The 17,246-nt window shown below is 46.9% G+C and overlaps 1 protein-coding gene across 2 annotated transcripts in view; it reads right to left on the reverse strand.

Annotated features, from left to right (window-relative positions):
• aux (cyclin-G-associated kinase) overlaps positions 1–17,246 on the reverse strand; it is a 69,610-nt gene that overhangs the window by 5,422 nt on the left and 46,942 nt on the right. The window contains exons 21-25 of one of the 2 annotated variants that reach the window (XM_050185827.3): positions 16,427–16,669; positions 12,418–12,682; positions 10,832–11,149; positions 9,608–9,759; positions 4,129–4,302 (exon numbers count right to left, since the gene is read on the reverse strand). In XM_050185827.3, the coding sequence (XP_050041784.2) occupies positions 4,129–4,302; positions 9,608–9,759; positions 10,832–11,149; positions 12,418–12,682; positions 16,427–16,669 (1,152 nt within the window). Of the gene's footprint in view, positions 1–4,128; positions 4,303–9,607; positions 9,760–10,831; positions 11,150–12,417; positions 12,683–16,426; positions 16,673–17,246 lie in introns of both variants that reach the window. The other variant, XM_055075181.2, reaches the window with a different exon arrangement.

Raw genomic sequence — 17,246 nt, forward strand, 5'->3', positions numbered from 1 at the left:
AAAATGGTCTGTTAGCAACTCCAAGGAGTCAACGTGGAAGTGTAAATAACCAACAATACTGCTACAGTGAAAAAACAAAGAAAAAGAAAACAGCTTACAATAGTCAAATACTGTTCTTTTCATTAAGCTGTGTTTTGAAATCAAGAACGGCTATGATGCTTCTCTCTAAGGGGAGTGCTCTTTTTATTTGAAACTTGATGGGTCAGACATCGGATAATCAGGCTGGATCACTCGCAGCTTGCTTACAATGCTATTGGTAAAGGCAAAAAGATGAATTATACTCATTCAAACAAGGGAACACCTTCAGTAACCTAATGATAACATAATCTAAGAATGTGCAGTTAAAGAAGAATGCATCGGACATGGCTGACATCAGACAACGCTACCATTGCACGTTGTTCTGCTTGAAGCAAAGTAGGCAACGGCATCCGCATGCAAGCCAGTTCCGTTCCTGCAGTGAGCGTCGGCGTTATCCCTTGTAACTGAGCCAACGAACACAGCAAAAGATAAAAGCGAACGTGGAGTGCAGTGGAAGTGTGAAAGACTGCGATAGCGAAGAGAGCGTGACGAGGAAAGTGGAGGAAAAGGGTATGACAAAAGCGTGAGAACAGAAGCGTAGTGCTGTGCAAGACGGGCTTTGCAGAGAGATGGCACCAGAGTAGCGCGCGTCGTCTGCATGAAAACAAAGTGCTGCATGAGCGGAGCTCTGTCTGCTTCTGTGAATCGTGCCCACGCGTCACCCGTGCACCGAGTCTCGCGATCTCTCGATTAGCGAGGCAGTTGCACCACACATCGCTTCGTTTGCAACGTGCCATAAGGACATCGTCTGCGCCAGCCAATATACAGTAGAACCCCGCTGTTACGTTCCTCACTGCTGCGTTTTCCCGGCTGCTACGTCGTTTTCATCTGGTCCCGGCACAGCTTCCATAGGATCCAATGTATAAGGAACCCCGCTGTTACGTCGTAGCTGTGAAAACGTTCCCGCATGATGCGTCGCAAGCCGAGCCCGCCTGGGCTAAAGTAGGCAACGCGCTCCAACCGCCATTTTGGCTTTTGACGAGTTTTGACCGGGCTTGGCCGGGCTTGGCTATGGAACTGGCTGCAAGAAGCCGCACGCCAGTTCGAGAGGCCGCCACTAGATGGCCATTTGCGAAAAATGCTCTCACTATCATCACTGTGATTAGGGTCACCGCATGGTTTGTTGGACGGGTCGACTCACGGAGGAAGGAAACTCGGGAGAGGCCCCCACATCACGCTTTGTGAAGCTATAGCTAAAGGGAAGCCGGATGTTGGCGTTGCTCATGGCGTTGCTCCGCCTATTGGGCCAGCTCTCCTCTCTTGTTTACATTTCTCGCGAAACCACGCCGCGCTGCGCGCAGCCGGGCTGCTCGGACGCGCGCGCTGCGCAGCAATACTAAACAATCGTTAGCACGTTAGCATGATTACGCCAAAGAGGGCAAAATTTCCCGCGGATATTCCTTCGTCCGTTGCCATTGCCGTGGTGCGGTGACGACGAGGAGCACGAGCCGTATGATGCCGGGGAGTTACCAAATCCTAGCTTTGGAAAAGCCGTCGCGGCTCTGGACCTCCGCAGGTACGTCGCACCTCACAGCGACGCTGACAGCAATGCGGCCTTCCAGGCTATTGAGAAACGTGTGCTGATTTCTAGCGAGCGAAAGAAACGGCAAGCCACCATTCTAGACCTTTTAAAGTTCTAAGCGCACTCTGTGGAAATAAATTGTCTATAGTTGAAGCTGCACTTTTTTCATTCATTTTCGGAGCTTTCCTCACTGTTGCGTTTTCCCGACTGTTACGTTTCTTTTCCTCGGTCCGCTGAAAAACGTATGAACGGGGTTCCACTGTATCGCTAATTGAAAACACGTATACAGCTGCGCTCAAATTTCACATTAGGGAGTATCGTAATCAACAGTATGTTCTTTTATAAGTGAATAGCTTTCATTAGCTTTTTTGCACGTTTTCGTGGTCGGCGGCGGTTGGTGGTGGTCAATGGTCGGTGCTCAGACATGGAATAAAAAGGCACCAAAGGAAAGGGCAAAGGCTCTCACACAGCTTGTTCAGCCTGGAAGAGCAGGAGGGCACTGTCGAGCCCGAGCTCTCTCCCAACCTAGCTGCAGGGAGGGGAGGGGCTGCCGTTCACTGGCTGGCTCGTTCGTTGGGGCTATTTGCTTACATTGACAATCATTGCCGGTAGGGAGGGGGGGGAGGTACATGACGTCCAGCAACGTACAGCACATTAGTGCTTCGACACTAATGGTGCGCGAGTATTCAGAATTTACAATATTCGATTCGAATATGCTAGTATTTGATTTGAAAGGCAATTTTACTATTCAAAATATTTGAACTGCCCAAAAATTGCCTGTGTCGGTTCTCTAAGTTAGCTTCGCCGCAGCACAGATGTGTTATGCGACGAAGCATACATAATATACTGCGGTGAAGCATATTTGCCGAGCAGTGAAGCATATCAAAAGTAAGAAAGGTGGATAGTCACGGGACCCCTGCTAGTGCTTATGGCTACCTGACATCATTCGCTCAAGCGGTCCCACTGTGTTGTTTCTTCATGAATATGAACACCAGCTGCCAGGTGGAAACCTCTGTCTGCTACTAATCTGGCCAAATACCTAAAAAAACATGGCTTCCAAACTACAAATTTGAGCAAATAGCAAGCTTGGCAATGTTTCTAGACCCACTTTCTAAAGTACCACCAGGATGCTTCAACGGCAAAGTGGATTAAAAATTTGGCTTTAGAAAAAATAAGGAAAATTTCCACACCAAGGAACCCAGATATATGTCCTCAACAACGAAACCTCCTGAAGAGGCTCCTTCCATGTCGGCCCTGTCGAAGCACTAATCATCAATCAGCAGCAATTCTCACTACCATCAGCCCAAGTTCCCAGATATGTGCGTGATGAACTTTGGGACCAAGAAGAACATCAATTTGAGTAGCTCTGCAAGCATAGTGCCCAATGTTGGCTCGGCATGCAAAGAGATACCTGCGGATACCAGATATACTAGTGTGTCCAGTGAGAAGTTCTCTTCGGTGTCTGAAGGAATTGTGACATGCAAGAGGGTGTGGCCACTCCCTAAACATGTTGAGAAGCTTTCCTTCCTTCATGACAACATTAAATACCTGAAGTTAAATTACAGCCAAGAAAAAGCGTTCTACTAGATAACTTTGTTGACCACAAAGCATAATTTTCCTATAAGTTACATGCTGTGCATGAAACTTCCTTTCTTTTGTACCTCTGTTTGGTGAAACGAATGAATTTTTGCAAATACAATAGCACAATGCGATAAATAGCCCGCCTGTCGAGTCAGCGCCACGAACTGGACCGAGTGTCATGACATACCCACGGGAGCGGACCTTGCAGAAGGTGGAGCACGTGCACGAGCGCGGAAGCACGAGGTGGTCAGTGTCGCATGTGCAGTGAAGAAAAATGAAGACAAACACCTATGAATAAGCAAGTGCCACCAATGAGCGCTGAACGAATCAGCAAATAATGCATGGCTGATGCAGCCTAGAGAAGGAGAAGAGACCACGTTGGCAGAGCAGACGGAGCTGAGAAGTGGAGCAAGGAAGATGCGTCGGCTTGGGCCGGATGTCAACATTCGGGAGGTCAACAATTGTCAGAGGGACTCGGTCAAGCGCCAGCGCACGAGGGGACCTCTAAATGACACGTCTTCCGCTCCCGCCGACCAGCCGATGAACAAGAGTCCACGAGAGCTTGACTGCCATGTCCGCTCGTACAGTTCATCGAGTGACACACGACCAGCTTCGTGGGACATCATACTGTGAGTGCACTGTGGTAGTCGGCCTGAACGCTTTGTAGGGACACTTGGTCCCACTTGCCCCCATGCCCTGTGTTCATGTATTTGCACTTTTTATGTTTGAATATATGTCTGTGTGCTTTGAATGATGCCATTCATTACTTGCTGCCCTCAGTGGTGCCTGTGACTCTCACAATTGAGCCTGCTCCCTGAACCACATCGTAGCAAATAGTATTCATATTCGGAAAAAATATTCTATTCTATTCGCACTTGGTTTTCACCTGAATTCACTTCGAAACTGAATATTTGATACTCGCACACCCCTAATCGCAACTCGCGCACCTTGTCGGGATGTACGGCGAGGCAGGCCTTGCGGTAGCAGCGCTTGACGTCGGCTGGCGACACGAGCTGGTGCATGCCCACCTCAGTCCAGCGGCAGCCCTCCCAGATGACCGTGTGCAGCGAGCACAGCAGTGCCCGGATGTTGCGCTCCTTCTTCATTGTCCAGTCCATGATCTGTGACGGCAGAACAGAACAAGTGACCATGCATTGTGTAGCCATTAAAGGCAGACATCACATCCTTCATTCACTGGAGAAGGATGCACTTCACTATGTGACACATTCACATTGCAGGTTTGTACCATATTTACTCACATAATGATCGCACTCGCGTAATGATCACACCCCTGAATTTTGTCGTCAAAATTTGATTTTTTTTATTTCCCGCGTAATGATCGCACCCCGAACTTGCCGCAGCGATATGTCGTGTGCCAAGTCTAGCTAATAATGTCTGCGCTTACCATCTGTTGAATGCTACGCGAACGACTATTCAAGACGAACCAGGCGGTCTGCACGCACCAAACACTCTTAAGGAGATGCCTCATTTCATTACTTTCATCACTTTCCGCACTTCCATGACAAAAAGAGGTACAACCAAACTTTCCTTTATTATGTGTAGGCTTTATAATGGTTGTGGTCAACAACAAAAAAGGCGCCTTTCGATTCTTCTCATCTGCACTCGTGGGCAAGCAACAAATCGCAAGCGGCAACGATAGTAGCCACGTTTACACTGATACGTTAAAAGTGTACCTTATTCATACGCCAACGCTTGTAACACAGCTAAGATATTCACCCGCCCTTAGAGCAAACGTGCGGTATTAGGATAGTAGTGAAGACAGATGCCGCAGTTTCCGCAGCATGCCCGCCATGTGTTTCTATGTCACTGGCAGCTAAGCGCGCCCATCTGTTTCTGCCCCCTCAAAGTGGACATGGCTACGTTATTGCCGCAAACTTACCGATATTAACGATATTATTCATTACTGATACGGAAAAAACTGTTTCAATGCATGTAATGTACTCACGAGAAGAAAAAAAAAAATTGCGTTCGGCGCTTTCGGCTTGCTCAGCCGGCCGCCATTTTTGTTTTGGCGTCCCGCACCCGCATCCCGCAGCAAACGGGGGACGAAAAAAAATTTTTTTTCGCGGGAAATTTAACCCGCGTAATGATCGCACCCCTGAATTTGCGTCAATTTTTTCTGACAAAAAAGTGCGATCATTATGCGAGTAAATACGGTACATTAGGTTGGCTAATCCATGACAGTAAAGGGCCGACGACTACTGGCCATGTATCCCATACAGCAAAGCTGGGCAATGACTAAACATTCTAACCCACATTACCAGATTAAAAAAAACTTCATTCTGGGACATTATGTAACAAAACCATGATCTGAATGTGAGGCACAAGGTAGTGGGTGCACTCCAAATAACTCCAGATAACTCCTGACCACTCCTTAATGTTTACCGTATTTACACGATTGTAAGTCGACCACTTTTTAAAAATTTGGAAATCTGAAGTGGGGGGTCGACTTACAATCGAAACCAAAACATGGCACCGCCAAAAAAACATGGCACCGCCATAGAGCCAATGTTTGCTCTATGGCCCTACGTATAGCTTTTCGCTATCCCGCGTGTTTTTTCACTTTTCGGAAGGGTTTTTCAACATTTTTGAGAGTTTTACAGTGCACGCATGAGTGCATGCAACACTTACGGGGGGGGGGGGAAGTCTATAGTTGATGGAAGCGCCGCTGTTCCCATTCACGACGGCACCCTCAATATGGCGGTGCTGGCGGGTAGTATCGCGGGTTTCTCTTTTCCTGTTGCGCTTAGCTTTCTCTATAGTTTGACGAAAGGCATTGGTTTGACATATTCCATTTGACTGCCGGCTACATGCTACTTTTATGCTTCCTCAGTCGTCATGAGTGCTCCAGGCCCACTGATCATTCGGCACTCGTTCACAGTTGCGTTCAAGAGGGCTGCCATCCTTTACGCCGAAGAAGCAAATCACTGTGCAGCCAACCGCAAGTTCAATGTTTCTGAAAGGGTGGTGCGAGAGTGGCGACTGCAGTGAAGCAAAATTTTCACCTGTGACGGCAAGTGAAGAGGTTTCCGCGGGCCTAAGTCGGGACGCTTTCCAAAGCTGTAGGCTACGCTTGCGGCGTACGTCGCTGAAATGCGCGATCGGCCCCTGCCAGTGAAGTGCGACATGGTCATGAAACAAGCCCGGACCTTCGCCATTTAAGGACCTGCTCCGCCGTGAGTACGAGTGGCTGGTGGCAGAAGACCACGAAATTACACCAACCAGACCTGTCAAAAGAGCCTCCCTGACGGCTGCGTGTGGTTGGGTGCATTTGGCGCAGGCTGCTGTTCCACAATATGTGCTGCGGTCATTTGCCAAATGTGGTATTTCGCTGGACGACAACGCGCTGTGGGCACTAGTGAAGACGAGCAGTCCAGTGACCAAGTCAGCTACTAATAAATTTTCGTTATCGAATGCGTCCTCGGGTATACTCTTTTTTTTTTTTTTCCTGTCACGCGATATGGGGGGGTGGACTTACATTCGAGTCGACTTACATTCGAGTTGACTTACAATCGTGTAAATACGGTACCTAAATCTAGGTACATGAGTGTTTAGCATTTCTGTCCTGTCAATATGTGGCCGCCACATTTTAAAGAGGGCATATCTTCAATTGATTAATCAGCTGAACAATAAAATTTATGGATTGACATTTGTGAGCTAAAAAGAAGTAAGACTAGGTGATTTATGTACCTTACATTTGCAAAAGAAAGAAGCAGTAACAAGATGATTAGCATATGAAAATAAAATATAAAATAAAATGCCACAGACATGATGAGAAGAGGAAGAGGGCCATGCATTCTTGTTTTTCTGAGCACCCGTTTCTTGTGGGATAAACACGCACTTTTATAGTTAGGCTGTATATGGCTAGGGCATTTCCGTCATCTGGGAACAACCTGCGAACTAATTCGTGCATTTGTCATCATCGTTTCCTTCCACAGCTGGCTCCGTGGCCACTCATTGCTTAAGGGGGTATGAGCCATTCATTTGCAAGAGGAAATTATCATTATCATCATCAACTACCTTCATCAGCAATGGCTCGAGAGAGAGAGAGAGAAAACTTTTATTGTCAAGTTTGAGTGGAGGTTTCTTTCCCAGCGGTGTGGGCTAGCGTGGCATCTGCTTTGCCGCGACGCTATCAGCCCATTCCGCCAACCGTATCTGGTCTTGCGGGTTGGAAGTTTTCATCTTCATCTCCCACTCGTCATGTGAGGGAGCTCGCCTAAAGAGTTCTCTCGGGGGAGGGTTCTATTGGCATACCCACAAGATGTGATCTTGGTCCGCCAGGGGGCAGTTGCAATGCTTGCAGTTTGGTGGATATTCACCATCGGTCATTGCAGCTAGCCTTTTTGGACTAAGTACAGATCTAGTCTGTACTCTCCTGAGGTTAGTGGCCTGTATTCTTGTCAGTGTCGCGTGCGGGGATGGAATGGCTCGAGCATCGTTGTCTTCTACAGCTGGTTCTTCTGCTGCTCATCATTCCAGTGTAGAATTTCATTTCTCTTCTGTCATCGTAATGGGGAGGCCGCATGAAATTTTAATTTTTGGTGGTATGAACCATTGCTTAAGGGAGTACTAGCCATTTATTGTCCCATGTGAGGATGCATTTAATGACAGAGGTTATGCGAGAATGTGTGTGCATATCTATTGTCACGATGGATGGATGGATGCATGGATGTAAACAACATTATTGAAATTGTGGCAAAGTTTAACAACCCGGGCTCAGGTCTCCCATGAGTGGACTTCGAGGCCTTGCTTTGTCACCGCCTCTCAGGCCTGCTGGACTGCCCACTCTTGTGTCTTGAAATTGGAGCTGCGCAATGTGGCTGTCCACTTAGATGCAAGAGCCTCCGAATCTACTGTCATTTTAGCTGCTACAACAGGACCCTCCCACAACATGTGCGAGAGCATCCCTCTAGTTGCCTGACATAACTTGCAAAGAGCACCTGGGTATTGTACGGGAAAAATGTGCTGCAATAACACCGGAGTGGGGAAAGTGTGTGCCTGCAGTTCACCAGACAACTGCCTGGCGACATTTCAGATATCTGCCTGTCTAACTGGTAGTGCTTGGTGGTGTATCTGACTAATCGTTCTCGTGTGTTTCGTACCAGGAGGTCCGAACTCGAAGAGATGGTCTCCAACTCTGTGGGGCCGGTCAGTTCTCGCGTAGAGCGGTGTCCTACCTCTTTCAGGTTAGGGGGGCCCTCATCGGAAGGGGTGGTGATGGGCGCTGGGAACCACATGATCACGGTGCTATCGAAGAGCTGTCAACCAGCTTTCCTTAGGATCTGGAGAGCTTCGGAGGAAATGCGCCCCCGCGTGTAGTTACAAACTGTGGATTGTGACCACCAATCGGAAATATAAATATGTTTGTACCTTCGTTCAAAATTCTGTCACCTCTGTGTTGTGTGCTAAACAGCTTCGCTGGTCGTTCATCTTCACAGTGGAACGGCTCATGATTTTTTAATGATCATTTATAAGTGATAATTTTATTAATAATAATTTACTTATCAACAAGCTTTTTAGACCACAGAAAGTGAGTGCACGGGATGCGGATGGATGTGTTCGAAAATGAAAGAAGAGAGGAGGGGACGTCGCACGAACTTGTCAATGGCCTCTTGATTAGGCTCTCGAATGAGAGCAGCCAACTCGTGTGGGGTTGATCCCCGTGTGGAGCGACACTGACTGACGTGATGCGCATTCCACATTTTTGTCTGTCACACAGATTGGCGTTATAACACGCTCACAATAACCCACAGAAACCACCTACCACAGAGATGAAAAACCCTCCTGTTTTCTTGAAGAAAACTGGAAAGCAATACTTTCTAAGCAATAGAAGACTGCCATTAAGCACAGTACGGCCCACTATCAAACTGAAAGCCCCACTGATATTTAGGAAAACTTCGCATTTCTTCAGCTTCAGAGGGAAAAAAAGCACATAGTAATTCTATTTGACAGACATTCCATCGAGAAAAAAATTATTTTCCGGACCTTCGTATATGAACAGAGTTATCAGTGCTGGCATACTAATTTAGTATGCCAGTAGTAGTGTTTAATTCAGTAGTGTTTAATTTACCTAAATTACTGACAGCTAGCAAGATTCTTGTTAAGCAATGTAATTAGCCTCCTGAGCATGCAAGGCACGGCGTTTTTGCACAAAATTTGGAAGCTCAAAAGTTTGTCTTAAATGTTCCGATACTCGATTCGATATTTGGCTTTCTTTTCCTTTACTTGATTCAATATTCTATTCGAAACCTGCTATTCAGTATTAGCACACCCCTAAAATACACACGTCTATTACATCGAGGTTCAACTGTGCCTGATATGCAAAAACATTTCAGAGTTATTGTTCCAAAGAAAGAAAATATGAAGAAGATGTGAAGAAAAGCATAGGCCTTGCTCCCTTACCATGAGCTTGATGGGGTCCATCTCCTTGGCCATCTCTGCCCGGCGGAGTTCAGCAATTGTCTTAGGACCCGTGTCCTTTTTTCCAAAACCTGAGAAGCCTTGCGTGCCCAGAAGGTCCTCAAATGTGTCCTCCGTCAGCTTTGCCTTCTGGCCTGCAAACGTGAACAGTGAAGGAAAAAAAAATATCAGGCCCTCTCTGATAATAATGAAATCTGAAGCACGATGACACGTTCTTTCAACAACTGTCACGAAAGTTGTGAGTACGCAACTACTGAGGTTATTTGCTCGATCACTGACTGATGGAGTGCGACACTCCAAATAGACACAGGGGCTGTAAGAGATGCCATAGCGAGGGAGGGAGAAGGAAGAAAAAGGAAGGAAGGAAAGGCAGGGAGCAATAGTGGGGTGGGGGGGGCTCCGGTATAAACTTGACCACCTGGGGTTCTTTATCGTGCAGGCAAAGCACCATACACAAACACTTCTGCATTCCGGCCTCATCGGAATGCAACCGCTGTGACCAGGAATTAAACTTGTGACCTCGTACGCAATAGCAGGACTCCTTAGCCACTGAGCCAACGTGAAAGGTGGTCCATGAAACACTCCTTTGTAGTCTACTCGCAGTTCTTTAATGTGCACCCAGAAACGTTCTTGCACTCTGGCCCCATTTGGATGTGGCTGCTGCAGTCAGTTTTCAAGCCAGTGACGCCGTGCTCAGTAGTGTTAACGCCACAGTCACTTAGCCATTGTGGCAAGTCATGCAGCATTGCATTTCAAAGTGGTCTGCTTCACCACATGCCTAAAACGAAATAAATGTAATTTTCAGCAATACGAATGCGATAACTGACCTGGCCAGCGTTTTATGCTTCACCGGTGGGTGCTGGACACACCGAGATGATGCATTGTCGTATATACGATGAGAGCGACGTTTTTGTGATGCATTTCGACTGCATTTGGCCCACCAGCGATCACACAGTGCTAGCTGGTGGCGCAATAAGCGCTGGCCGCCTTGTGGGCCGATTATTGCGTTTGAATCGCCGAGCGCTGTACGCGCACAGCTTCGAACGTGTAGAAATTGTTGTCTTGTGCACTTCTAGTATAGCATCTACAATATCGTAGTGATGCCATTTCCAACGCTTGAGCATGAGCATTATCTGATAAGCTTATTGGAGCGCAAAGACGTCTGAAGCGACATCAGGAAGGTCAATTGGCAAAATTGATTCTAACCATTGCTGTAAGGCGCCCCAGCCGAAGCCGCAGTCTTGTCCACGAATATGCTGCTGCCACCTGGCGTGGCTGCAGCGCTGTAGTTTGGCTTCGAAGGAGCCGCCGTGGCTGTAGGGGCAGCCGGAGGAACGGCACTGCCTGGTCTCCACTTTGCACCATTGGCCCCGGCCCCACCGACCTGTGTCCCACTTCCAGTCGGCTGTGGGCTGCTTGTGGCTGTGGCTGGCTTTGGCTGCGACCAAGCCGGGAAGCCAGTTGCAGTTGCTGCTCCTGTCTTGGAGGCTGCACCGGCGCCAGTGGAGCCACCTGTTAGATTTCCTGTAGGCAACAAACCATCATATTTTTTAATCCACTGTGATAAGATAAAGAATTGGGCATGTTCTCGAATATATATATATATATATATATATATATATATATATATATATATATATATATATATATATATATATATATATACTGTTCTTGTTTATTTGTCCTTTAGCGTAATTATTAACAGCACAGTATTTTCAAACCAGCAGCAGCCAACACTAAAGGCATTTATTTAGTGCATTTATGGAAGAACACTGTGTACTTTGGCTAGTCCTGTACAGGTTACAAAATGTTTAATCCTACTGCGATGTGATTTGGTTGGCGACCACAAATTTCTGTAGCGACACCTGTGAAGACATTTGACTGATAGGGTTTAACATCCCAGAGCAATGCCTTGGTTATAAATAGGGTTGTCCAGGTGCACGGCATGGAGATGTTACACATCATGAAAAAGAGACTCACCTCCAAGTTCCGTAATTAGAGAGAGGTTCGTCTAAAACTTATTTTAGCAGCCTCAAGCTTGATGAGCAGGTTGTGCAAGGAGTTTGTTGCTACGGCAAATGCCTTCACCTTTTCAGACTTTTTTCAGGGAATGTATGCCCAGCATGGTTTCGCAATCCCAATCGAGGCTCAATCACAACAGTAAGCCAGAGTTTCTTGGATATATCCCAACCACCAAGTTTTTACCAGCAAGCATTTTTCGGATTTTAATGGATTAATCCAAAAACGCAGAGCCAGGTGGCTAAGTTTAAACCGGAATACTCCAGGTAAACCTAAAGCTTCAATACAGGGTCTCGAATATTTCGCTGTGCGTGTTCAAAAAAAGATTTTTCGCTCCCCGCTGCTCTGTTCTTACTCAAATTCTGTTTTAATTAGGCATGGGAAACTGGATGAATAGCCTCTATAGTAGTGTTTTTCATACACTGCCGAGAGATTTCAGTTGCGGAGAGCTCAGCAAGCAAATGACTAATTAGTTACTATATACTAGTTAGCCTTTAACTCAAATAGCATTTCATTGTTTTCCGAGCAAACATACTCTCAATGGCCAGGAACATGTTCCAATTTTCCTTGATGTGGAACTGTGAGTGGGCCTCTCAAATGACCTGCACGGTACGCAAGCACTCTGCGCAGCTGCAATGGCAGGGAATCTGTGACCTCGAGCTCAGCCGGCTGAAGGTCATAGCCACTAAGCCACTGTGGCTGCTTGCTTCAAGATGAAGTTCCAACAAACACTGACTAGATATGTTTCTAGGGTAGAACAGTTTAAAACAGACCTAGGTCCGCAAATGGGTCAGCCTTACGCCCAAGCGCCTCGAGGTTGGGCGTGGAAGCATTCCGGGTCAATCCTGATCCCGGTGTCCCCGCTCCGCTGCCGCCGGTCGAGGGTACCAGTGGCACCCAGGTGCTGCCCGGGAACAGGGTGTCCCACGTCCCCGGCATGGTGTCAAGTTTGGCGGCAGCCCCGCCACTCTGAGTCGTCGTCGTTGTGGCAGCCATGTTGAAGGCTGACACGCTGTTTGGGATGCCACCCTGCTTGTGCTGCACAGGAGAGGGCCAGAAAACAAAACAGTCTCAACACAACAGCAAAACACGGACTGCGCTTAAAATCGCTTGCAAATCACAATCGCACCGAAAGAGAGAGAGAGAAAACGAGAGAGAGAGAAAAAAAAAGGTTAAAACTCAGTCCCTCTAGTAGCGAGCACGATAGTAGCTTCACAGCTGAAGTCACCGAAGCAGCGGAGAGCCCAGTTCAAAGATAGTGCCGACAAAGTACAAAGCTGTGTCGCTTGACACGAAGATGCCAGTTTTGGAGGATTTTGACGCGACTTCAAGGTGAGCGCCCTCGTGGAGAAATATTAGCTCGCTCAGTCGATAATATCTACAATTCTGAAAACTGGCAGCACCGCGATTGTGAAGGTAGGAAGTATTAGTGGCCATGCCATTCGGTGGAAAAGGGTTAGGGACCCTTTGTACGCCGATGGGGAAGAGTCACTTTACCAGTTGTTTATCACAACCCACGTGCATAATGTGCCAATAAGAGGGCCAATACTTGCTACCAAAGCGAAAAACTTCGCTTTTCTTCTGGGAAGGCCAAACTTTGAGCCTGGAGGAGGCTGGATTCAGCGTTTTAAATAGTGGCATGGCATTGTTTATATGATCGTGGTAGGGGAAGCGGCGTCCTTGGATACGCAGGCAAAGCAGCAGTGGCTACTTAGATAAAGCTGCCCGACGTTCTGGAGCGTTACGCGGACAAGGATATTTACAACTGTGACGAAACTGCTTTTTGTTTTCAAATGTTGCCGTCGAAGACATATGCTTAGGAGATACATGCCCCGGCAGAAGCCCTCTAAACTTAGGGTGACTGTGTTGCTGTGTGTTACCATGGACGGGAGCCATCGCCTCAAGCCTTTTATCGGACGATCCAAGAAGCCAGCACGCTTCAAGAATCAGCACATTCTTGTCCGCTATCGCAGCAATAAGAAAGCGTGGATGACCTGCGACTTGTTCGAGGAGTGGCTGCTCGAGTTTGACAGCATAATTGAAAGTCAAGGAAGAATAGTAGTGCTGCTACTGGACAACTGTAGTGCACACAGCGTTAACCCGAAGCTGACATCGGTCAAACTGATGTTTCTGCCTCTCAACACGACGGCAGGCCTGCAGACGTTGGACGCCGGCTGGGTAGACAACTTTAAGGCTTTATATCGGCGGCACATGCTGGAGTGGCTAATCTTAGTCATTGATCGCACAGCCCCTGGCATGTCGGGCCACGCACGGGCCCCTGACCTGAAAATGAGCCTTTTAAAAGCTGTGCGTTTCATCTATGGTGCATGGTATGAGGTGAAGCAGTCCACCATACAAAACTGCTTCAAAAAGGTGGGCTTTGTGCGCCAGGATGAACCCCCCCCTACTGATAGTGAGACCAACACAGTGGATGCCGCCGACTTAACCGACCTCTGTGAGCACGTCGCTACTGGTGACACAGGTGGTGCGTCGATGGAGGAGTTCTTTACTGCAGACAGTGCTGCCTCGTTCTGCGATGAGAACACGGACGAGGCAATCGCCAAAGGTGTGCTGTCATGACAGACTGCAATGTTGTGCGACAGTGGTGTTGGAAGCAGCGACAGTGACAAAGAGATTGACAGTGGCTCTTTGACCCCGACCTCAATGTCCACGCAAAGTGCATTGTCGTCGATTGACTCCTTAATTGATTTTATGCATTCCAAAGGATTGCTGCCAGTGTTCGCGCAGCAGCTGGAACCTATGCATACCGCGGTTGTGAAGGTGAAACTGCCGCAAAAGCAAGTGCAGATTTCAGATTATTTCAGTACGCCTACCGCTTGACAGGATCTTTGGCACTAGAAATAAAGTTTCGTTTTTTACAGCCTACTTCCTACAACATCTATTTAGTGCAAGTGGCAAATTCGGCTTCGGAGCTACAAAGGTACGTTCGGCGGCTTTTTTTTTACGGCAGTCCAGATCTTTATTTATTTAAATACTGCTGGCCTATAGCTAAGGCCTTAGGCAGGAGTGGGTATCAGAAGACAATTTACAGAATGTGGTTCATACCATGCGCAAAACTATGTAACAGAACATGTGTGAAAATCCAACACAAGCATAAGAATTCAAGAATTTGCAGTCACGTACACTCGAGATATAGCAGTCATCGGTTATAATGATCATATTTTTACGTATTTCTCAATATAGTTATAAGTGGACTGCACTGTACGATGACAAGCTATTGTCATTGCCATTACAGATTTCTGAAGTCCAATCCTATCCACAGGTCGCCAGAGTTGTGGAAGCTGTGGTAGTTACGTGCCTATTCTATGTAGGGTTAATTGCAAGATTCATGAGGGAGGTAGTGGCCGAATGCTGCACCAGGGAGGCCAATTCCTGTTCTGGTGAGGGAGTTTCTTTGATCGTTAGTGGGCCTTCCCAATTTGGTTACACATGGACTAGCATAGCCCCACTGGCTCTACGCAATTTTTTTTTCTTTTTGTTGCGGCTGTTAGGTGTCACTCCAAGCCTGAAAAATGTAGTGGAATGGATGAGGATTCTAACTTACGAAATTAAGATTAGAAACCTGGTGCCCTACTTCTGCTCCACGCCACCACACTGAGTTCGCAAGGCGTATCCAGTTGGAATGAATTATCAGGACTGCACCAGTTTCGAGATATCAATTTTCTAAATGTTAGACGAAATGCATTGACGTTCCAGTTAGCTTTTTTTTTATATGTTGTGTGCTATCTGTCACAGGCAATCTTTTAAAATTTGGTGCAGCTAAAAAAAGAAAAAAAAAAACCCTGTATATTTGCCAGGCTGTCATAGTTTGCAAGGGATTTAGGAAATGGAAAATATGAAATGCCATAGTTGGTACTGAAGATGACTTGCTCTGAGCTGTTGAGTTCAGTGTAGATCTGAGGCAATAAATTTTCTTTGTGCAAGCGAAAACAAATCGCCCTTTCTTTCAGCCTTATTGAGAAATACTCATGAGCAAACAACCAAGAGCACTCCATCTTTCTATTTTATCCACAAAAATCGGGCGTGCACTGCAACAGAGGGCACACAAGAGTCACGCAAATACGGGAGTTCCACACACTATCTGCTATACCAAGGTAAAGTTTGTGAGCCCGTTATGAGAACCTGAGATGGGCCTCTAGATTGAATAAATGCCTCTACATCTAAACACTTTCTTGCTGTATGTGCTTTGACTTGGAAGTTCAACTATGTTACATCTTATGGCAGTCTACGAAATAGCTGATATGCACTGATGACGAGTGCAATTCATTCACCCAAATGAATGCAGACACGAGTTTTTCGGAGTGTTCAGCCTGGTGGGAAACTCTGTGCGCAGAGGATTACCAAAGTAAAAGATGGCAGACCCATATGTTTTGTCAGACAACAGCAAAGGACGTGAAACTAAGTGTTGCTAAACATCCCGTTCTAATTTAGGAGCTTGGAGCTGGTATGGTGCGAAATCACAGCGACTGGATAGTACTAGTGGGTTAACCGGAACTTTACCTCGGGCTTTGTCTAAAATACACACGGATGAAGATTTTTTTTTCTTTGGCATTCAATGATGCGGTATTGATGAGCCTTGTCGCGTTTCAGTAATTTAAAATCTACGTAAAGTTAGGCAATCTCCTGAATTTTTCTTTTTTGTTGAAATATTTCCACAAATAGGAACACTTCCAGAAGTGACGCAACCAGCTTAGACAACCAGTACCAGAGTTGCACCCAGTGAGATTTGCAAGAAACTCTATGCCAGTAGTGCCCACCCACCTGTGGTGTGTTCCCCGCGCTGACGCTAGTGTTGGCCCAGCCGGGAGCAGCAGAAGCCGGGGTGGCCGTTCCAAACGGGTCGAAGAGGTCGGCCCCGCCTTTGGTGGCTGTCGGAGACTTGGCATCCATCAGGTTGACAGTGGGCACCGCCGACGGCGCTGACCCAGCGGAACCGGTGGCAAACGGGTCGAAGGCTGGCGCGCCGGATGACGAGAGGTCGCCGATCAGCGGGGGCTGCGCAGGCTGCTACGCAGACGAGACAAGACCAACCCATGACTGTCAAGTTAATTTTGTAACACACCACATTGCAGATGGTGACAAGTGGCAAGGTGCCGTGCCCACAAAGCACAGCGTGCGGAGTATCGAATAATAATATTAATGATGATAATGATACACTTTAATCTTACATATACTGTACATCAATTTCAAAAACCAGTCCGCTTAAGCACAAGTGCTCATCAGAGGGACAAGGCAGTCAGTCGAATCACGAGTGCCGAATTGATGCACCACACAGAACATCATATTCTAAATATGATGTACGTACTTGCAACTTACACCATGCCACAAGCTAAACTGCATTGAGCAAACATCATGAAAAGCACAAATGGTAACGTAGTCAAACCTTAATATATAATGAACACAAACATAATGCATTATTGGATACATTTATTTATTTATTCAGCAATATCCCAAAGGCCCTCAGGTGAGGGTATTACATGGGGGCAGAGCAGAACTGATACAACTATCACTGAGATACACAATTATACAATTAGTAGCATTATGCTATCTACAAGAGCTTGAACACATAAAGAAGATTCAC

Source organism: Dermacentor andersoni, chromosome 11 (assembly GCF_023375885.2).
Source record: "Dermacentor andersoni chromosome 11, qqDerAnde1_hic_scaffold, whole genome shotgun sequence".
NCBI classification, from domain to species: Eukaryota; Metazoa; Arthropoda; class Arachnida; order Ixodida; family Ixodidae; genus Dermacentor; species Dermacentor andersoni.